We start from the raw sequence: 18,315 nt of genomic DNA, 5'->3' as shown, positions 1-18,315 counted from the left end.
AAGATCACAATCCCATAGGAGGTAATTGGAGTGAATGATCAGGTACATGTAGTGAGACTGGTTGGTGAAAGCAGACTAATGCAGAGTGGTTGGATTGTGCAGGTGTATAAAGGGATAGCAGTTTGGTAATTTAAAGCCAGGGGTATTGGAAAATTCTGTTGGGGGTTATCTGGTCTTTTCTGTGTTTCTTTTTCCCACTTTTTCTGATTCTTTTCTTGTCAAAAAGAATCAGTAAGTTATTTTCTTCTTACATTATCATTGTTACTTTTTGATTGTTCACTAATAACAGACCACTCTTAAAACTTAGATTTATTCAACTTTTTGTTGTCTGTTTTATAACCTTCCTCTTACGCGTGACCTCATTGTATTTCAAGCTCACAGGTAGCTTCCTTTCTCTTTTGGTCATTCTAGTTCTCTTTTTGATTGTTGTGTTCTTTTGATGTTGTTAGGTCAGTTGATGTTCTCGACGTGACTAGCCGAATAGCTGTAGTCTTACGCCGGAACCTGTGCCCTCAGGTTAGTAGGGTCTTGTCGAAAAGAATCAATTTATTCAACTTTTTGTTGTCTGTTTTATAACCTTCCTCTTACGCGTGATCTCACCCTATTTCAAGCTCACAGTTCAGTTGTTGTTCTCAACGTGACTAGCCGAATAGCTGTAGTCTTACGCCGGAACCTGTGCCCTCAGTGTTTGTTATTACTACAGGCTTCTCCAGCGACAACGTCCCTCCAAGATACCTTTGTGGTTCTGGAGTTAATCCCAGTCAAGAAGTCATTAGATCCCGGAGAGCTGCTATCAAGGCATACAAAAAATGTCTTACACTACATACCCTTTATTGGAGTTGGAATTCATAAAAAGTTGATACATTTCCTTGCCTTTCCTCAACAAGGCCCAGCAAGAAGCGAGGGGCTTGGTCAATTTTGGATTCCATAGCAATACAAATGTGAAGACTTTTTACAAGCTATGAAATTCACAGCAATTCACAGCAAACATAAGGAAATACAAATTTTTACATTGTGGGCCTCGATAGTAGCTCTCCGGGGTCCTAAGTAGGCCCAATCACAGGGGCAAAAATTGATGCTCACAACTATGTGAGCATTGATAGTTTCCTGCCCTTTTCTTTCTGCTTGTCAGCTCATTATGTGATCAACAGAAACTGAGGAGATGAGTCAGGCCTCCCTCAGGCAACATTCCTTAGCAAAGAAGCCTGAGGGAGGGCTAGCCCATCTGCTCACTTCATCTAAGCCCCTCAGCTCATCCTCAGTGGTATCCCTTGACACCTGCTGATCCTGGGGACACCTATGGCTGGCTGGGCTTTTTTCAAGCTAGCCCGTGTTGGGTTTTACAACACCAACCCAAACTGTTTTGGGAACAAGGGCAACTGGGACTTGCCCGACAGTGCTGGCTGTTGGCTGACAGTAATCACTTTCATGCGCCTGTTGCAGACCTTACAAACCCGTGATATCCTCTCAAGTTTCACACACTCCTGTCTCGTGCGTCACACCATCTTGGATGCACCAGTAATCACAAGAGTCTCAATCAACCTTCACTTATCAATCATTAGAACTTGATTTAACTAATCTACAAGCTTCAACTTATTTTGAAATCATCAGTTTATTGATCTCTTTAATCTTGATCAATTTCTTAATCTTTTGGATTTCATTTTGATTCTCTTCTTTTAAACTTCTTTCTTCTACTACTAATCCTTCAAAAGTCAAGTGAAATTCAACATTAAAATTAATCAAATTACAAAACAAATCATCAACTACTACTACCACCACTAACCATAATCAGAATAAGAATAAGAAGAATATCATCAATCAAATCAAAACTATCATTACTTTATTCATCTGTAACCAACAACAAAAGAGCCAATGGGCTGACAAGTCTTACAAGAAACATGCCCTTGGAACCACTTACCAATCATCTCCTACTGGTGGATCATCTCATGCTAAAGGTATTGTGCTTGAAAAGGTACATGGCAATCTCATCAGATTGCTTCACGGCATGGATGTAAAGAAATTTGGTTCCTGATTCAGACTTTTGCCAGATGTTCATGGGAATATTTAGGTTGGTGTTGAAGCCAAACAACCCAACTCCGCTATCCAAAAGTGTGTTCGAGTGCAATTGATCAAGAACCGAAAGAAGGTCACCGCTTTTGAACCTAACAATGGTTGTCTCAACTTTTTGTAAGGCTCAAGCTATCTTTGGTCAAGAAGTGTTGATTTTTGTCAAGATGTTTACTTGACTTAATTTGATTATCAGGGATGACAATGACAAGGTGTTGATTGCTGGTTTCGGACAAAAGGGAAATGCCAAGGGTGATATTCCTGGTGTAAGTTTTCCGATGTTCTCCTGCTGTCACACCAGTGAGGTTGATATATTATTTGACATGGCTATCAGGTGTGTATCAAGTGTGTCAAGGTCTCTGGTGTTGGTTTGTTGGCACTTTGGCTCAAAAAGAAGGTTCGTTCTCCATCCTTTGGTCTTCTTGAACCTTTCCTCTCATTGACTGGTTGATTTCCTTTACATTTTGTCTTTGATAGAACCCAGGTCATAATTGGAAATTTTCCATTCCCTTGCTTCTCCGCTGTATATGATGCGTCCACTTCACCTTTGGGCATCCTTGCCGTTCCACCATCACTCGCACAACCATTATCAGTCTTCTTCCCTTGCCCGCCCAAGCTTATGCTACGTCAAAATGTCTTTGATTGAACTTAAATGTAGTAATTCACTTACTATGCAATACTATGCCTCTATGTATTGCCTTATATCTGGTGGGCTCCAGGTGTATGTGATGAGCTTGTGGAATCCAGTATTTGAAAATCTAATCCAGAAGTATAAATAGCTCATCTCGAAAATGAGAATACCAGACCTTTGTCTCAACCAAAAACCATCAAGCATCCTACTTCAGTCAAGAGCAATCCCGCTGCCTAGCCGTCCCCCTTTCTCGAGTGAGCATTTGCGTCCAATATACTTGTCAAGAAGCTCAAAGACTTCAGAGATGTGACTGCTGCCGGTTTAGTACTTACTGAGAGATTATGTACTCCTTTCATGATTGGAAACCAAATGATTTGTAATCTGAGCTATGCAGTTGAGTCCTGGTCGATGACCAGTAACTAAAGCTGCTATCAGATTTGATTGAACATGATGTGTTGTTTTGTGTCGCGTACTATGTTGACAGTGAATTTTTGAGTGGTGACACATATAGAACCGGGATACTTTTCTATGAAGAATGAGAGAAGTTTTTTCTTGAAGTTGAACACCTCACCTTCCAAGTTTCAAGTTCCAAGACAATGGACTTGAAAACGAACTCGATTCAACTTTAGCTTGACAAACTTCTCAAGTAAAATGATTTAAACACATCCTCAACTCTTCACAAGACATCAAGTTTATCATGAATTCTAAATGAAATCAAACTCAGCATCTCAACTCATCAACTTCAGCACCTATCCCTCTATTTGAATTATCCACTCAATTCAGGTAACTCATCAATATCCTCTTACTTGTCATCTCATCATCAATACCCTAACAATCAATTAATTTTGATGTAGGCATTGGAGATTTTCTGAATCAGGTCTAGAGAAAGCTAGAAGAGATTTGAATGAAGGTGTAGTAGGACGTGTAAGAGCAAAAACTGAAGAAGAAAGAGTTGCGTATGAGTCAACAACTTTTGATTTATTGATATCATTTAATTAACTTGCTTTTTGATCAAATCATCATTGATTAGCGTACTGATACACAAGATGGGATGAAGATGGATGAAGATATCAGGATGTCAACTCAGCAATCAAATATTTACCTGTTGCAGATGAATTATCATTAGTTACATTCAAAAGGAGAGATTGAAGAAGGAAGATGAAGAGAGTTAATTGGAGAAGAAGGAGGCAAGATTGAAGTTAGACTTGAAGACTAAGGTAAAGAATTATCAAACTCAACCCGTCAAAAACCGGTCTCTGCTCAAAAACCCACAGAATTTGAGCTGGGTTTGGGCCGTGATTCTTGGGTGCCCCGCAAACCAAATCTCAACAAAAGCGGGGTAGATTTGTGGTGTAGTGCTGACATGTATTGGGAAGGGTGGTGAAAAAAATGAGTTTGTTTCCATCTTGGAGAGGTTCTGAGTTGTTCTGAGTATGCCTCATGAGCGGATCCTGAATACTCATCTCAGAAACTGAGCCCAAAGAATGCTCATCCAATATGAAAATGAGCATTCTCCAGCAATGCCAAGCAAAATCTGAGCAAAACAGCCTGATTGCCTGAACACTACCAAACTCATGAATTGAATGATTCTGAAACAAAATGAATCTTTTTTGGAGATTTCAGGAAAGTCTACAACGCTCACATAGTTGTGAGCATTGATTTTGGCCCCTGTGAATGCACCTTTGATCAAGCTGTGGGTGCGCCCAGGTGCAAAAAAGCCCCATTGGACTGGCGTGGGTGCAAGCCATCTTTCCTTTGTCATGCATCCTCAGTCTTGATTCTCTGTTGTACATTGGTGAATCTGTGGTGACTAATGTTGAAAGGTGTTGTCATTGTAAGTATGATGTAGCTGTACATACATGGGGCAAGCAGAGCAGAGGTTGCAGCCAGCAGGAGAGCCGTGACTGTCAGGGTCTGACACTGACACTGACTGCCAGGGCCTCCTACAACCCATGAACTCATGGGTCATAATAACACACTACAGAAATGTTGATCCCTACCTGTTGCATTGCCTGTCCTTCCTAGTAGCACCCAGTTAACAGACAAAAGACAGATCCGGTGAAAATCATTAGACCCTTTCACCCATTCATGAATGATGATTTGTTTGGTTTTGAGTAATCCTACCAATCAATCATAAAGAAAGATGGTGTTGGCCTAAGTTCATGTTCAACACCAAGAGTGTATTCTGAGCATGAACGGCAAAATACTACTTTGATTTGATCCCTGTGGAAATCTTTTGTAGTGTTATGAGCTAAAGAAAATCTCAAGTAAAGTAGATCCCAAAGAAGAGGTTACATATTTTCTTAGATATGATCAAACTAATTTGAAGTAACAATTTAACTGCAAAAGGTTCCACCGGAAACAGAACCGGAATTGACCATGAAGCTTCATAGATCAATTATAGAAGAAGATTCTTTTAAAGCAAGATATTCAATCTGCTCCTTATCCTTGACTCAACACTTCACATATACGGTACGGCAATTAATTCATCAATTGTTTTATCAGCTTGTAGTTATGTTGAAGTTGACCATTATTCTCTTTTCTTCATATCCATGATTGTTTTGCTATAAGTTTCTGGATGAATCCCAATCCTCAGTTGACTCCACAATAGCTGATGAGTGGATGGGATTCAAGATCAAATCAGTAATCAGTACATGTGAATGAAAGAGCATAAAGATTTCATCAGGGATGTGATGTGAAAAAACTACAAGTGAAATTTATATGCCGGCTGTCACGTGAGTGCAACAGGTCACTGAAAGGCCTGACTGTCAGTGGCCTGACAGCACTGGCAGGGTTCTCCTGATTGCCTCTTGTTCTCAAGCGGAGTACTGCTTGAGGGAAATTGGCAAATGTATTGCAAACAAGTTGTGAACAAAATTCATGATTTGAGGAAATTTCAAACCTGGACACCAAAATTTGGTTCAATCAAGGTTTGAAGTAATTAATTCCCGCAGTGTTAGTACACCAACCAATATCTGTGTGTATGGTGGGTAGTGTCTAAAAGCATGTAATGTTGGGCTGCGCAAAAAAGATTACACACATTTGAATTTCATACATACATGTAGGATTGAGATGGAATCAACAGTGGTGTATCAGTTGCTTTCTTACCTACCAATTCAATCACTTTGCATCATTTGGTAACCTTTATCTGATCAATTCTTTGGTTTGACATCAAACTATGTAAGCTTTTCTTTCTTGTTGTTTATTATATTTTTTGAGCTTTGCTGATTGATCCATACACCAATTTTGCTGCAGGCTATCACAAACATATTGACAAATGTTGCAAGCTTCAAGAAGCAAAGGATTTGTTTGGCAGGATAAGACCAACTTGTCCTCTTATAAAAATCTGATGTTTATTACCCAAAACCAATGAGATTATGGTTGATCCTTTGTAAGTCAAACTTTTCTTGATCTCATTAATGGACCTTTACTTACTTTGATACTTTACTTGATGTGATTGCTATAGGGAGGCTGTAAGACTCTGACCTGGTCCCTACCCTAATAGTAAAGAGCATACACTACATCAAACTGTTGCTCACAACTCTACCACAAATGCTGACCTCAATGCTGATTTTTCTCATTTTTTCTTGCATGTTTCTCAAATACAACTTTTGTTGTTGATTTTTGTTCCAGCTAGTCATAAATTTATGTCACATGGCACTTGTATTTTTCTCATCAATCCGTTTCTTGGAGCTCCACAACCATCCTAACTTGAATTACAATTTTTGTCTTTGCTTTTTTCTTATAACTTCATCAACTTTAAATTTTTCTCCTTTGTTTTTGCTCTCACTAATCAACAAGGTCACAAAGAAACAGAAACTGTATTGCTTTCAATGTGTTGTCCAAAATTACACTGTATGAAAAAGAATCAGCTGTGGTGTAAAAATGATGAGATTTTAAAACGTCAATAAACAATCTGTTCAATACAAATTCGGATTACTATCAATCTCAAGATTCCAATTCCACTCTTGGATTTGAAATTCAATGAATTTTGTGGGTTTGACAAGCTTTTTGCTCAAAATACCCAATTTCACGGGTTTAGGCACTACCCACTATAAAATATGAAAAAATACTCATAATGGAGCTCCAATATCCAGGAGCAAGGTGCATATTGTTTTACATTTTTTGCTCTCTTCCTGTTGCCTCAGGACTTTTCTACATCATCAGTTTTCTTTTCTGCCTGGTAAATATTATATTTTTCGTAGTGTTATCTACTTGCATTCTTACCAGCCACACAGGCTGGCCATACATTCCAAGGAGGTCAAAACCTCACATGCTACTCTGCTCAATGCACCCATCACCAGCATATATGATTTCAGCTTAAACTTCCCAATCAGTCTGCTTGATCTCCATCTAAGAAACCTTGAGACTGTCTGTGTCAAAGGCAATATTTGTCTACAAATGCAGATAGAGGAAAACTCTGGGAAACTGTGTCATTATAAGGAATGTGAGAGTTTACATTGATCAACATCATACTCTGCAGAAACCACTGTTCACAGCCTGTGATGGAGAATTTTGATCTTTATTAGACTGAAGATATGAGCAAGCCTTTGAAGACTTGGGCAATAGAGTGATTTCCAAGATGATTAACAATCTAGTACAGATACCATGCTTGTAGAGTGACAGGGTTATGATGAAGAGGTGAGATACATGCAATGAACAATGGTTTGAAATCAAGAGGAGCAGGATAGAAACTACGACAGTGGAGAACTCTGGAGAATAATTAGATATCTGGATGAACAGGTCCCCAAAGTATGGTGTTTGTTGAGGAAAAAAGGAAAATGGAGGTGTTTAAGCTAGGTTGAAAAACACCAATCCACAAATCAATATACCCAATACCGTCAGAAGCGCGTAAAATCAGTTCATCCATCACCTAAGATCCTTTGTTCTGTGACCTATGCTGTGCATCGCTTTGAGAAGCAGTGAAAAATCATTCTCGGACAGTTGTTAGGGTCGCCCTCGGTAGGGATTACTTTTACCCCTTCACATGCTGAAATGCAAGTGGACATTTCCCCTTCTCTACCCACTGATGGTGACAGGCTCTACACTTGAAGTCGCAATCAAAGTATACCCCAAGACAATTTCCATTGGCATAAGTCTCAGCCTTGCCTTTTCCTGGGCAATTGATCTGTGGGGATTGCGTCTTCTCGTAGTTTTGGGAGCGACAGTGAGGGCACGAAGCAATAATCTGCCGTATACATATGGCGGAGAACAGCATGATGACCTTGAGGCTGAACGTTATATCCATTGGACTGTGAAGTGGCAGTGGGGTGGAATTTGGACTTTCCAGCTGTATGAGCTCTTTAAAACAAAGCAACAAAGTAAGAAAAAACTCAAAAGCCTTTAATTAGATATGATTGGCTTACACAAGGATGCGAGTGAATCGTGCTGGTATTATTAATTGTAAAGCAAGAGTGAAAGACAAGACTCTTCTTATCCTTGTCAGGCCATCGTTCGCCATCCTCGGATTGAAACCAAATTTTTTATCGAAGTGAAGTTTCAGACCTGGAATACCCCCGTAGCAGCCCGTAGCTATCAATCAATGCCCGCGCAAGAGTCAAGACATCCTGTGAGACAAGTTTGTTCTCAGAGATAAGTTGACTCAGAGACCTTGTGGTAAGACTTTTACTTCCTAATATACCTCATCTCAAGTAAGAGACTTATCCTACCACCTGCCGTGACGCGCGGCTTCGTTTCCCGATTCATTTGCGAGTCTTCATACAAGTTGCCTTCGCTTGCGGCTCCGGGTTGCGACGCGTTGAGGAAATTTTTGAAAGCAATTGATCGAAATCCGATGTGTGATCCCATCGAGACCTTCGAATCGGAAGCATGTCTTGTCGGATACCTTGTATCATTCAATGAGTCATGATAAACTTGTTTTTTGGCACAGGGCTATTCATTTGATATGTGCGTCTGAATGCCGGTGATAGAGTGTGATCCATTCAAGACCTGCCTTGAATCGTCTGTTCCCGTCCGATCCCCAGTCATCTCCCGTCAGATGAGCATTAAAAAGCAAAGATTTGATGAGGGTTCATGACATGCCAGGTTTTTGAACAACTAACCTGCGCGCATAGCTGTTAGTTGCTTAACATTCTCCCAAATTTAATCCTGAGGTTGACTGGACTTTTGTTGAAGTAGGGTTTCAAGCACTTGAAAGATGACAACTGCCAAGATATTCTCTGAGACCATCTGATAACCTGTGCTTCCTAAAATATCTCATCTCAAGTGTCATAAGGGTTGTCCCTCGAATTTACTAGACCTGGGGCATTCTTAGTAACTGATGCATGACTGAGTCTTATCAGGCCACTCCGAGACATTCATAAGATAAGGTTTCTGGATGTGCTACATCACTCGTGATACGTTGTGTCGCATGTGGGGATGAAGGTACAAAATTCGATACCACATTTCAAAAACATATGCCGCAAAGGCTGAGAGGGTGGACACCTCATGAACATGAACATCAAGATCAGTTGAACAGAAGTTAAAACGTGACAACAGAATGCGCTGTGCATGTGGGTTTCGGTTTGAGGTATTCCTTCTTGTGATAGGATCCGAATCCTTTACCCAGCAGATGTCTTGCCTGGAAGTTCGCAACTGGCTCCCTTGGGAGCACCAATCATCATTTCTTGGGGCAAGGACCTCTAAAGCTGATCGAACGTGGTCTGATGATTTTTCATCTGCATGCAGCAAGCACAAAAAGACGTTAATCTTGAGAACTGTCAACTTGCTTCTTTTCTGAGATTCGCTTTAACAGTGCGCGTGAGCTAGTGAAGAGCCCTCTCATCTCCTCAGCGTTTGCGAAACCGCAACCTGCCCATCTGATTTTTTTGTCCCAATCAACCAGATAAACGTAACCCAACAGCTTATTGGCCATTCCTAGCGGTTCTCGGAAATATTCAAGATTTTGGTTTGACAAGAGATATCGAGATTGCTGATGAGCAGGCACGTTGCGCTTGAGATTATTGATGAAGAGGCTCACTAGCCACGACTTGAGAGGATTTTCTTGCACGTTCAGCTGGAAGCAGAGAGGCCAGGTCAACGGACGGGTGGTAATATCCGCAGGGAACAAGAAACAGATCGGGCAAGAGGCTTACTCGAACCAATTGGAAATCGGGTTCTCCCGCCAACATTCGTGTAGGTTCCGTGTAAAAGGAGCGCGTATGTTCCTATGTGGGGTATGAGTACGTTTAAGGCGTTCTTATGAAGGGTAAAGACATACCTCTGACATTCTCGTGCTCTCGACTGCCAATAAAGTAACCTTGTCATCAAACAGATCGGTTGTATGGGCCATTTGCTTGTTGGAGATAGCGATGCCTTTGATGTCGGGGAAATACAAAGAGCGCTAGGAGAAATGCGGTGAGGATTTCGGAAAATCATGATGAGATGAAAAGTCCGTGTCCACATCTGTAAAACCGTAAAAAAAACTCACTTCTTCGCGGATAAGACTCGGCGGAGCAGTCCACAGTTTATTTCCATTGTGACGAAGTGTTGCCCAATCGTGATAATATCCTTTAGAGACTTCAGAAATGCTACATGACAGTTCATGCTATCAGTCAAGCAAAGTTTGAAGTGCAAAGTGATACGATCCAGACTGATAATGTTCATTCACATGTGTTTGCGTTCTCGTAATCTCGATTCTTCATCTACAAGCTTCGCCAGTTTTTCTTCCTTGGTAGCCGGCGCCGTGCTAGGAACCTCCTCCACGCCTAATGGCCGAGGAAGATAAGGCGGGAGTTTGGTAGCGTCGTTTTCACCGCTTGTGGTTGAGAATGTAGTCGCGCATGCCGCCGGTGTAGCGCCGGAAGTCACGGGTGAGCTTTCACGGGGCGATGGATCGGGGCGTCTGATAGATGAGCGCGGTTCAGTGCCATTGGGAAGAGGCGAGGAAGAGGATGGTCGTGACCGGTTCCAGAGAGGACATGGCCTGGTTCTCGATGGATGCCTGCATGCGTAGCGGCCGAAAGTAAGAATCATGACGAGCGACCCTCCGAATCGAAACGCTCGCCTCACCAAAATTACACAATCTGTCATGACGGATGTCGTCGGTCCACTGCGGTTCACGGGGCGGGTACACTTGGTACAGCCCCGTTTCGTGACCCCACATCAGTCCTTCTAGTACATATGATGTAGTACTAAAGTACATAGGTGGCTTTTAGGTCTTTTTTGCATTGCTTTAAAGTGTCATTGGAGCCGTGAAGCTATTTAGACACTGCATATTTTTAAGGGGTCGATAGATTTTTACACTGCACCTTTTACACTCAATATTCAGTGTAAAAGTCGTTCAGTGTAAAAATCAATTTAAGGGGGGGTAACATACAATTTTACACACGATCGGACCCAAATTTCCGAGTGCAAAAAAACCCGTGTAAAAGCCGAAGTGTAAATTTACAAGTCACCATGCCACCAATAGAATTTTACACGTGAACTTTTTACACGACACATCCAGTGTAAACAGATCATGTGTCAAATTGTAAAAACAGGGGCCTAAGTATAATTTTGCCCTTTGCGCACTTTACACTTAATATTGGACGTAAAGCGTTGGAATGCATAATTGCAACCTACCCCCACCAAAGTACAATTTTGCACCAAACACATTACACACATACATTTCCGATCGGCAACCCATCTCACCGGTAGTAGAGCCCTCGGCTCCCTCGGTGTCTCTTGCTGAGCCTATCTTTCCATCTTTCCCTACCGCCTGGCTCAATGCCGGCATCTAACTCACTCACGTCACCAAAGCGATCCATCAGAAAACCACCCCAATTTTGCCCAGCCACCTTGCCGAGCCTCGCTGCTACCTGCCCTACCTCCTCCCTGCCAAACTCCAACACCATCGTACCTTTTGGCCAACTTCACGCTCCCTTTGTTACCTCCATAAAGGTCTCGTCCTGATCAATGTCAATCGACCTTACTTGACTCTCGTCTCGAGCTAACTTCAAGTCTCATCTTGAGCTAACTTCATTTACCAGAATAAAGCAGGATGGCGCTTCTCATCCTGCGTATACCTCCTGGACACCAGCAGAATGGCCTTCAACCAAATCGAAATGGGGTCATGTCTCCTTTATACTCTTCTCCTTTATACTCTTCGCAATTGAAATCATACAATCAAGAGTCCTGTGTCCTCAGTCTTCTCTATCAACTCTACCAATTTCAATTCATTTTCAGAGGGGACGTGTTCTTTCTCTATAATTTTTTCCAATGGTTCAAACTTTACCAATTATACCAACCCTTTCAAACGTTACCTACCTCGGTGTTATCATCTGATTGTCTTGCCATGTCTGATTGTGACTACACAAGCTCTTCCGACGACTGCCACGGGCCTGAACTCGATTATCTCCAAACTCAGACTGACGCGACTTCGATTGTACCCTTCGCCGCGACTCAAACTGCCTCTGAAGCCAATCATCTGTTCTTGCACCCAGCTCAGATCAACACGACTTCAACATCAATTGTGCCTTTTGTCGCTAATCAGCTGTCAGCTAATGTTCAACCTCACTCACCCCAGGCTGAGAAGAAAAAGAAGAGACGTGACCGACCAAAGAAGACCGGAAAGAAGTTTAAGATCCCTGTCCCGGCCACCGGTGAACTCCAGACTTACAATGACCACGGTTCCAAATGCGACGGACAAGGTTATCCGAGCTACCCAAATGGCAATACTGTATTTGTTCGAACCACCGACATGATCGATTACATTACTAACTTTGGCTTCATTGCGTATCCTCACACGCAAAAGTCTCAAGGCTCCAAGAATGGACCGTGGAAAACGACTTGGTACACCTGCCTGGGTGTACTGCACTGCCACGACAACTATTGCAATTACGCAGCGCCCCCACTGACTGCCAATGGCAAGGCTGCTGAGATGATCAAATTGTAAGTGAGGTCTTTCTTTACATCTCATTGGCAGTCTTGCGTTCATATAAGATGTTCAATCGACTTACTTTTTCTCCTTCTTAACGACGTATCTAGGCACCCGATCTGCCCAGCCGTTGAATGTAATGGAAACCATGTTTGGACTCGATGTACCACCACGAACTGCCGAGTCAATGTTGAGAAGTCTACGGGATGGGCCGTCCTTTGCCACTCCGGCAGTCACAACCATGTGTGGCCCGCTCCTAAGAAAGCTGACCCGTTGGCCATGCTCAAGCTCACTGACGAGTTAGTGAAAAACCCAAAGGCCGGCCCTTTGATGCTGAAGGCAAGTGTGGTTTTTTCTCTTTCATTCATCACACGCTTCTTGCAGACTCTGACTTCTGGTCTGTCTTTCGTCTTTCCAGGTCGGTCAGGCAGGAGCAGGCCAAACCATTACTGCACCTCCTGTAATCGACATCCACCCTGCGTTTTCGAATGGAGGTAGACTCGGCTACCTGTGTCGCAAAGTGTTGGTAGAGAAGGGCCTCATGCCCGAGAAAGAAAGTCTTGGAGGTGGAGACCGCCTGATCATGAATCCCATGCACTGGGGGCGGTAAATGACTCTTTCTATCTAATCTTCGCTTGTACCGCGCCCTGACTGATGATTCACCTTTATGTTCTATATTTCAGGAATGGCCTCAGACTCATATTGACTTCACTGTTAGGCGCCGACGTCCACATCACGTTTCAAAGCAAGTGGATGGCTGAACAGCTCGTCCGACACGATCAGAATGGCAAGACTTACTCTGGAGGGTTGCTATCTGACGTTACTTACAGATTTTTCCACAATGGCTACCTCCTGACGACTTCTATGTACAGTGATCTCATGACACGATGGATCCCCATCCAGCTCAAGTGGATATGGGGGCTTGAGACGAACCACTACCGAGCTCATTTCACAACTCTCCTCAAGCAGATCAAGAACGCGGACCTGACCCACCACGAGAGGGAGCTATTAGGCCAACACGTGGTGGATTTTTCGACAGCGCAAAAGAAAGGCTTCATCGCGGCTTACATGGAAGTCTTCAACGAGGTAGACCAGGGGAAGGCTTTGGACAAATTGAAAGGAGGCCATGAACATTATCGAAAATCTATTACTCGGATCGAAAAAAAATTGTAATGTTGTTGATGCGGCTCAAGTGGTCAGTTTCTTCCTCTCTGCCACGGCAGGACTAGGACTGCAATTGATACTGCCTTGCTTCCATTCTGTTGTAGGGTTACTTTGAACAATTGGCCATGGACCTCCTTGAGCCAAACAAACCGGACGGCATGACTTTAGGCAACAAGTTTGATCAGCTCGGTCGTCTGTTTCCTAAAGCGAAGGCCTGGCTGGACTGGTGGAACACCAGTGACATCCACTCTATGCTCTTTTGTGCTCGACCTCGCCTGCCCCTAGACAATCCCCCAAACCCAGCGGATCCCAATGGCAAACAAGAGCTCCCTGACACGACCAATGCCCAGGAGTCTATGCATAGGCAGTACTACATATTATCGTGAGCTTTATTTCTCTTTAACAACCTTTTTTTGACTCTTGTACACTCCTGATGAATGTGGGCAGTTTGGGCCACTGCACTATAGTTCAAGGTTTTGTCCAACTGCTCCTATTTGTCGAATCACTCAACAAGGATTTCAACCAGCTGCGTCGTGGCATACCAGTGAAGTATGGTTCTAGTTGGGAGTTGGTGGTGGAAACCTTGGGCTGGTCGAAGGAACGCACCCTGCTTCGCCCACAGGTCAATGACGAACGACCTCCCGACACTACCGACTCACTCATTTGTCCAAAGAAGCTTGGCCGCCCTGTTGGTTCTGGAAATGTGAATTGTGACCCCCATTCATCGTATCAATCTTATTCAGCAAGTAGCCAGCCAGGAAAGCAAAACCGCTGCTGGGAAACCGCCACGCTCGAGTCTTTCCTGCCCACCTTTGGACCCTTGTGGATTGAAGGATCCAAGGGTAAGAGTAAGGATATTGTATCCAAACTCATTTGACATTATTCTTCGTGTCTTTCGGCCGAGATGCATCAGACTGCCCACCTGAAGTCCGTATTGTCCCGAGGACTCAAGTCTCTTCAATCTGGGGTTCAACTACTATCACCTGCTTCATTTGTCACCGATATGTTCTGCTCTGCCGATGGGTTCATTGAGCACCTGCTTGTCCGACGTAATCGACCGACTTTGGCAGGTCGCCTGTTTGCCTTCAACGTTCAACGTGACTATCAATGCGTGCAATTTCCTTCACATCAAGAATCAGAAACCGTTGAACAAACAACTGTGGTCCTTACTGTTGATCTATTTCATGACACAAACTTACAATACTGCAATGTCTCAACGCTGGTTTCGCTCTGGCAGAGCGAGGGCTTATTCTCCACCAATCCTTGATGTTGCCCAACGTGCTTAACTGTCCACCGTCAACAGCAAGCACCATCTACCCTACCAAATCGCTTGGAAGACGATATGGACGTCATGGTTCTGACTGTTGATCCTACTGGTGATGTCCCGCGGTTGTACAAACGATCTCGTTTGGATTTCACCAAAAATCCTCCGCACGTTTATTTCCACTTAGGCGGGGTAGCTGGCCTTTCACATGAAGACAGGGCAAGTTTCATGAATGACATGAACCGGCCTGAAACTTTGACGCTTAACAACATCGAGTACCACATTGTTTCGCGTGGGTTTTGGGCATACAATCATTATTGGTGCAAACTGGTCCGACATCTTGATGGGGCACGTGGGGTGTGGTTTTTTGACGATCGCAAGGATGACGGAAGGGCACAGCTACTAGGCCGGGACATGAGCTTGATATCGGGGGCTCAACCATCGACCAGTTGGTTGATCTACTCGCGCAAGCCCACAACTGAAGAACAGAAGACCATCGACTTGGGCATAGCCAAAATTATCAAGAAAAACCCTGATCCTCTTGGTGATGTACCTTTTGTTAGAGCAACAGACTTAGATGGACTTGAAAAGCAAATCCTTGAAGACTCTCCTGTGACCGACGGGTTTGGAACGGTGGCCGCGGCCACCATTATTAGCAGTCAGAATCAGGCAAGGGTAGCCTTTACATTGGCTACAGGTAAGTCACATTTTGAAACTTTTATTAACCATAGTAACGGTCATTGATTTTCAATACCTTCCTTGGCTCAGCAGTTAGGATTGAACCGGCTAATTCCCAAGCGGACGTGCCTGATGCGTTGTCTCACACCAATCAACCGACTCCGATGTTGGATCACAACGGTAGGTCTTTCTGGCTTCACGTTTCTGCTTGGTAATGTTACTGACCTCCTTCTTTGGTTATCCAGGGTCCACTAAAACGGAGTCGACTCCCACTGAACCCGTAATCAAGCAGGTTGGCCTGTGTGTTTGTCTTAAGCGACTGGCACCACCATTGGAGAGCCCAAACGCAACGGTGCTCGCTCCTCCTCCAGAAGTCAGTGTAGGGAAGAAACCCACGATTAGAGGGAAACCTAAGGCTAAGGCGAAGGGCAGGGGAGGGAAGAAAAAATAGGATATGGTTTTAGCTTTCTGAATATGAATACATGTGTCTCTAATTTTCTGTTTTTTTTATCTTCGTCCTACTGTGGCCATGATCGTGAGGGTAAGCACAGGAGCCATTTACTCTTTTACTCCTCTCTCTCTCATTTGGTTTGTTGTATCTGCTGTGTTGTGAGTTAAGTGGGAGCCTGGTTGATGAAATATAACTTGGCAATTAAGTGGTGGACTACGGTACGGTGTTGTGCCCCCACGGAGAACACACAAATGAGTACGGCTTCAACGCCTGGAGTTTTAAATGACATTGAACACTCTTTGTGTTGCGCGCAAAGAGTAAGAGCGCGTAAGCAAAAAGGTGGTCATCATAAGTTTGTGGTTTTATTACAAGTCAAAAAAAAAATTGCACGTTTCGTGATGTGTAAAATTATAAATACGGGGGGGTTTTCGATTTTGGCACCCCAGTTTATTGCACTTCTTTTGGAGTGTAAATGTTTGGAGTGCAAAATTGAATGTATGGCCCCGCAGATAGAACTTTGCACGGGAAAATTTTACACTCGAAATGGAGTGCGAAAAGGTACGGTGTAAAATTCTAAGTGAGCCATGGTGATTTACAAATTTGCACTCTGGCTTTTACACAGCTTTATTTGCACTTCAGGATTTGGAAGTGTTCAAGTGTAAAATTGTATCTGACCCCCCCTCAATTAGAAATTTACACTCGACGTATTTTGCACTCAATATTCAGCGTAAAACGTCCAGTGTAAAATTCACTTAACCCATTTTTAAGCACCGGTAAAACCCCTCTGGTTGTGTCAGGGGAAAGGTTGCTGTTGGCTGTATGTGGGGATCCCACTTAATTTAAAAGAGTCCCTCTTGTGGCACTAGTCATTGTTTTTTAGCTTGAGAACTCCACCGCTTAAGTCCTCTGAAGTTGTTTTTTGCATATTCCGGATTTGCTCCTCTATAAATCCAACTGTCTGTCATTATTAATGTTGTTCAGTCTCATCTTCTACATGTGTTGAGCCCTTCCTGATCCCAAGAAAAATGCCCCGAAAGTCTTTTCATGAGCTCATTTTTCAAGTGCTTATGTTGGACTTGTAAGTGGAGTTACAGCCTGTATTCACACTGTAATGATTTGGAGGAGCTAACACCGCGGTGATTATTAAGCTCAAACCCCAATTGAGCAGAATTGTGGTGTCTGAGTCCACAACTTGTCTCAATTGCGGATCTACTTCACATTAGAGCATCCACACTCGTTTGTGGTTGTTAACTTGCTCACACGCGGTAACAACTGCTACATTAAGTAAAAAATTACTTAACTCAAGCAAATTTCACACTCGTGTCAAATTACTTGCACAGTAGTTAACTTAACTTGGAGGATAATGTGAGTTTCTGCACTGGTACAAAGTTTACAAGCTCAAATTCTCAAGCACCCTCCAATTTGCACAATCCACCACCAATCCACTTGAATTCCTTCAATAAACTGCAATGGCAAAGAACACATCCTTCTCAAGCCACCTTGAGAGAGCACAAGAGTTCATTCAAATCAACTTGTGATCTCATCACAGCTGGATGGCTGGCACCCAGAGGTTTGTAAAGAAGAAATAAGAAATGTGTTTCATCAAGATTGTTTGACATAGTTCCACCCTAAGCTTGAATGAGACAGAGAATTTGATTTGAACTCCTTTTAAAATCAATCCGAGCAATAAGAGATCTTTGAAATATTTCTAAAATTGATCCAAACAATGAAAAATTGATCTAAATCAATCCAAACCCCTTCTATAGCCAATCAAGAAGAATTGATCTTGATCGATTTAAAATATCAACAAACTGACCTTGATTGATCTAAAATGTCTTCAAAAATTGACCTGGATTGACCTACTGAGATGCAAAACAAAAAGATTGAATATAAATTGATTTTAAAGAAAAAGGTTTTAAGTAGATTTGAATTTGAGATTGGTTCAAAGTTTGATTTGAATCAAAATGATTATGAAGAAGATCTTGAGGTTGGTAAGATTTGGAATCGGAATTGGAAATATGGAAGAAGGAGTAGGACTGACTTGGTGGGGAGAACAATCTCAATATGGCATAAAGGATACTCCTGAATTGTGGGCCGCCCTTGATTCTTGATGCAGATGTTGTGAGTTGAGAGAAGTCAAGTTAGTGTTGAGTCAAGATTGCAAGTTGGTGTGCTTGAAAAGTTAATGACGGGCTAGCGAGTTG

General features: G+C 42.9%; 4 protein-coding genes across 4 annotated transcripts; 3 read left to right on the top strand and 1 right to left on the bottom strand.

Moving 5' to 3' along the window:
* Window positions 1–1,852: 1,852 nt before the first annotated feature.
* Window positions 1,853–2,518, top strand: MELLADRAFT_35882 (uncharacterized protein; the record flags this gene model as incomplete). Its single annotated transcript, XM_007409907.1, has 4 exons — window positions 1,853–1,972; window positions 2,069–2,187; window positions 2,264–2,333; window positions 2,402–2,518. Coding segments are annotated over 4 exons (426 nt in total), but the record flags the coding sequence as incomplete, so codon positions are not given.
* A 5,167-nt stretch (window positions 2,519–7,685) lies between these two features.
* On the top strand, window positions 7,686–8,294 carry MELLADRAFT_106206 (uncharacterized protein; the record flags this gene model as incomplete). The annotated part of the gene is made up of 2 exons (XM_007409908.1): window positions 7,686–8,019; window positions 8,191–8,294. The coding sequence occupies 2 exons, from the start codon at window positions 7,686–7,688 to the stop codon at window positions 8,292–8,294; spliced, it is 438 nt and encodes a 145-aa protein (XP_007409970.1).
* Window positions 8,295–9,079: 785 nt separating this feature from the next.
* On the bottom strand, window positions 9,080–10,706 carry MELLADRAFT_48252 (uncharacterized protein; the record flags this gene model as incomplete). Its single annotated transcript, XM_007409655.1, has 5 exons — window positions 9,080–9,713; window positions 9,793–9,864; window positions 9,918–10,040; window positions 10,128–10,227; window positions 10,308–10,706. The coding sequence occupies 5 exons, from the start codon at window positions 10,670–10,672 to the stop codon at window positions 9,402–9,404; spliced, it is 972 nt and encodes a 323-aa protein (XP_007409717.1).
* A 1,266-nt stretch (window positions 10,707–11,972) lies between these two features.
* MELLADRAFT_86134 (uncharacterized protein) lies at window positions 11,973–16,111 on the top strand (the record flags this gene model as incomplete). Its single annotated transcript, XM_007409909.1, has 12 exons — window positions 11,973–12,568; window positions 12,665–12,853; window positions 12,894–12,897; window positions 12,973–13,160; window positions 13,238–13,628; window positions 13,675–13,749; window positions 13,823–14,100; window positions 14,166–14,560; window positions 14,663–14,889; window positions 15,022–15,679; window positions 15,751–15,840; window positions 15,906–16,111. 12 exons carry the CDS (start codon window positions 11,973–11,975, stop codon window positions 16,109–16,111), a joined length of 3,297 nt encoding a protein of 1,098 aa, XP_007409971.1.
* Window positions 16,112–18,315: the final 2,204 nt, after the last annotated feature.

Source organism: Melampsora larici-populina, assembly GCF_000204055.1.
Source record: "Melampsora larici-populina 98AG31 unplaced genomic scaffold MELLAscaffold_17, whole genome shotgun sequence".
In the NCBI taxonomy this organism is placed as follows: domain Eukaryota; kingdom Fungi; phylum Basidiomycota; class Pucciniomycetes; order Pucciniales; family Melampsoraceae; genus Melampsora; species Melampsora laricis-populina.
The sequence above is the reverse complement of the archived record's forward strand: the minus strand, read 5'-3'. Positions and strand labels throughout refer to the sequence as shown.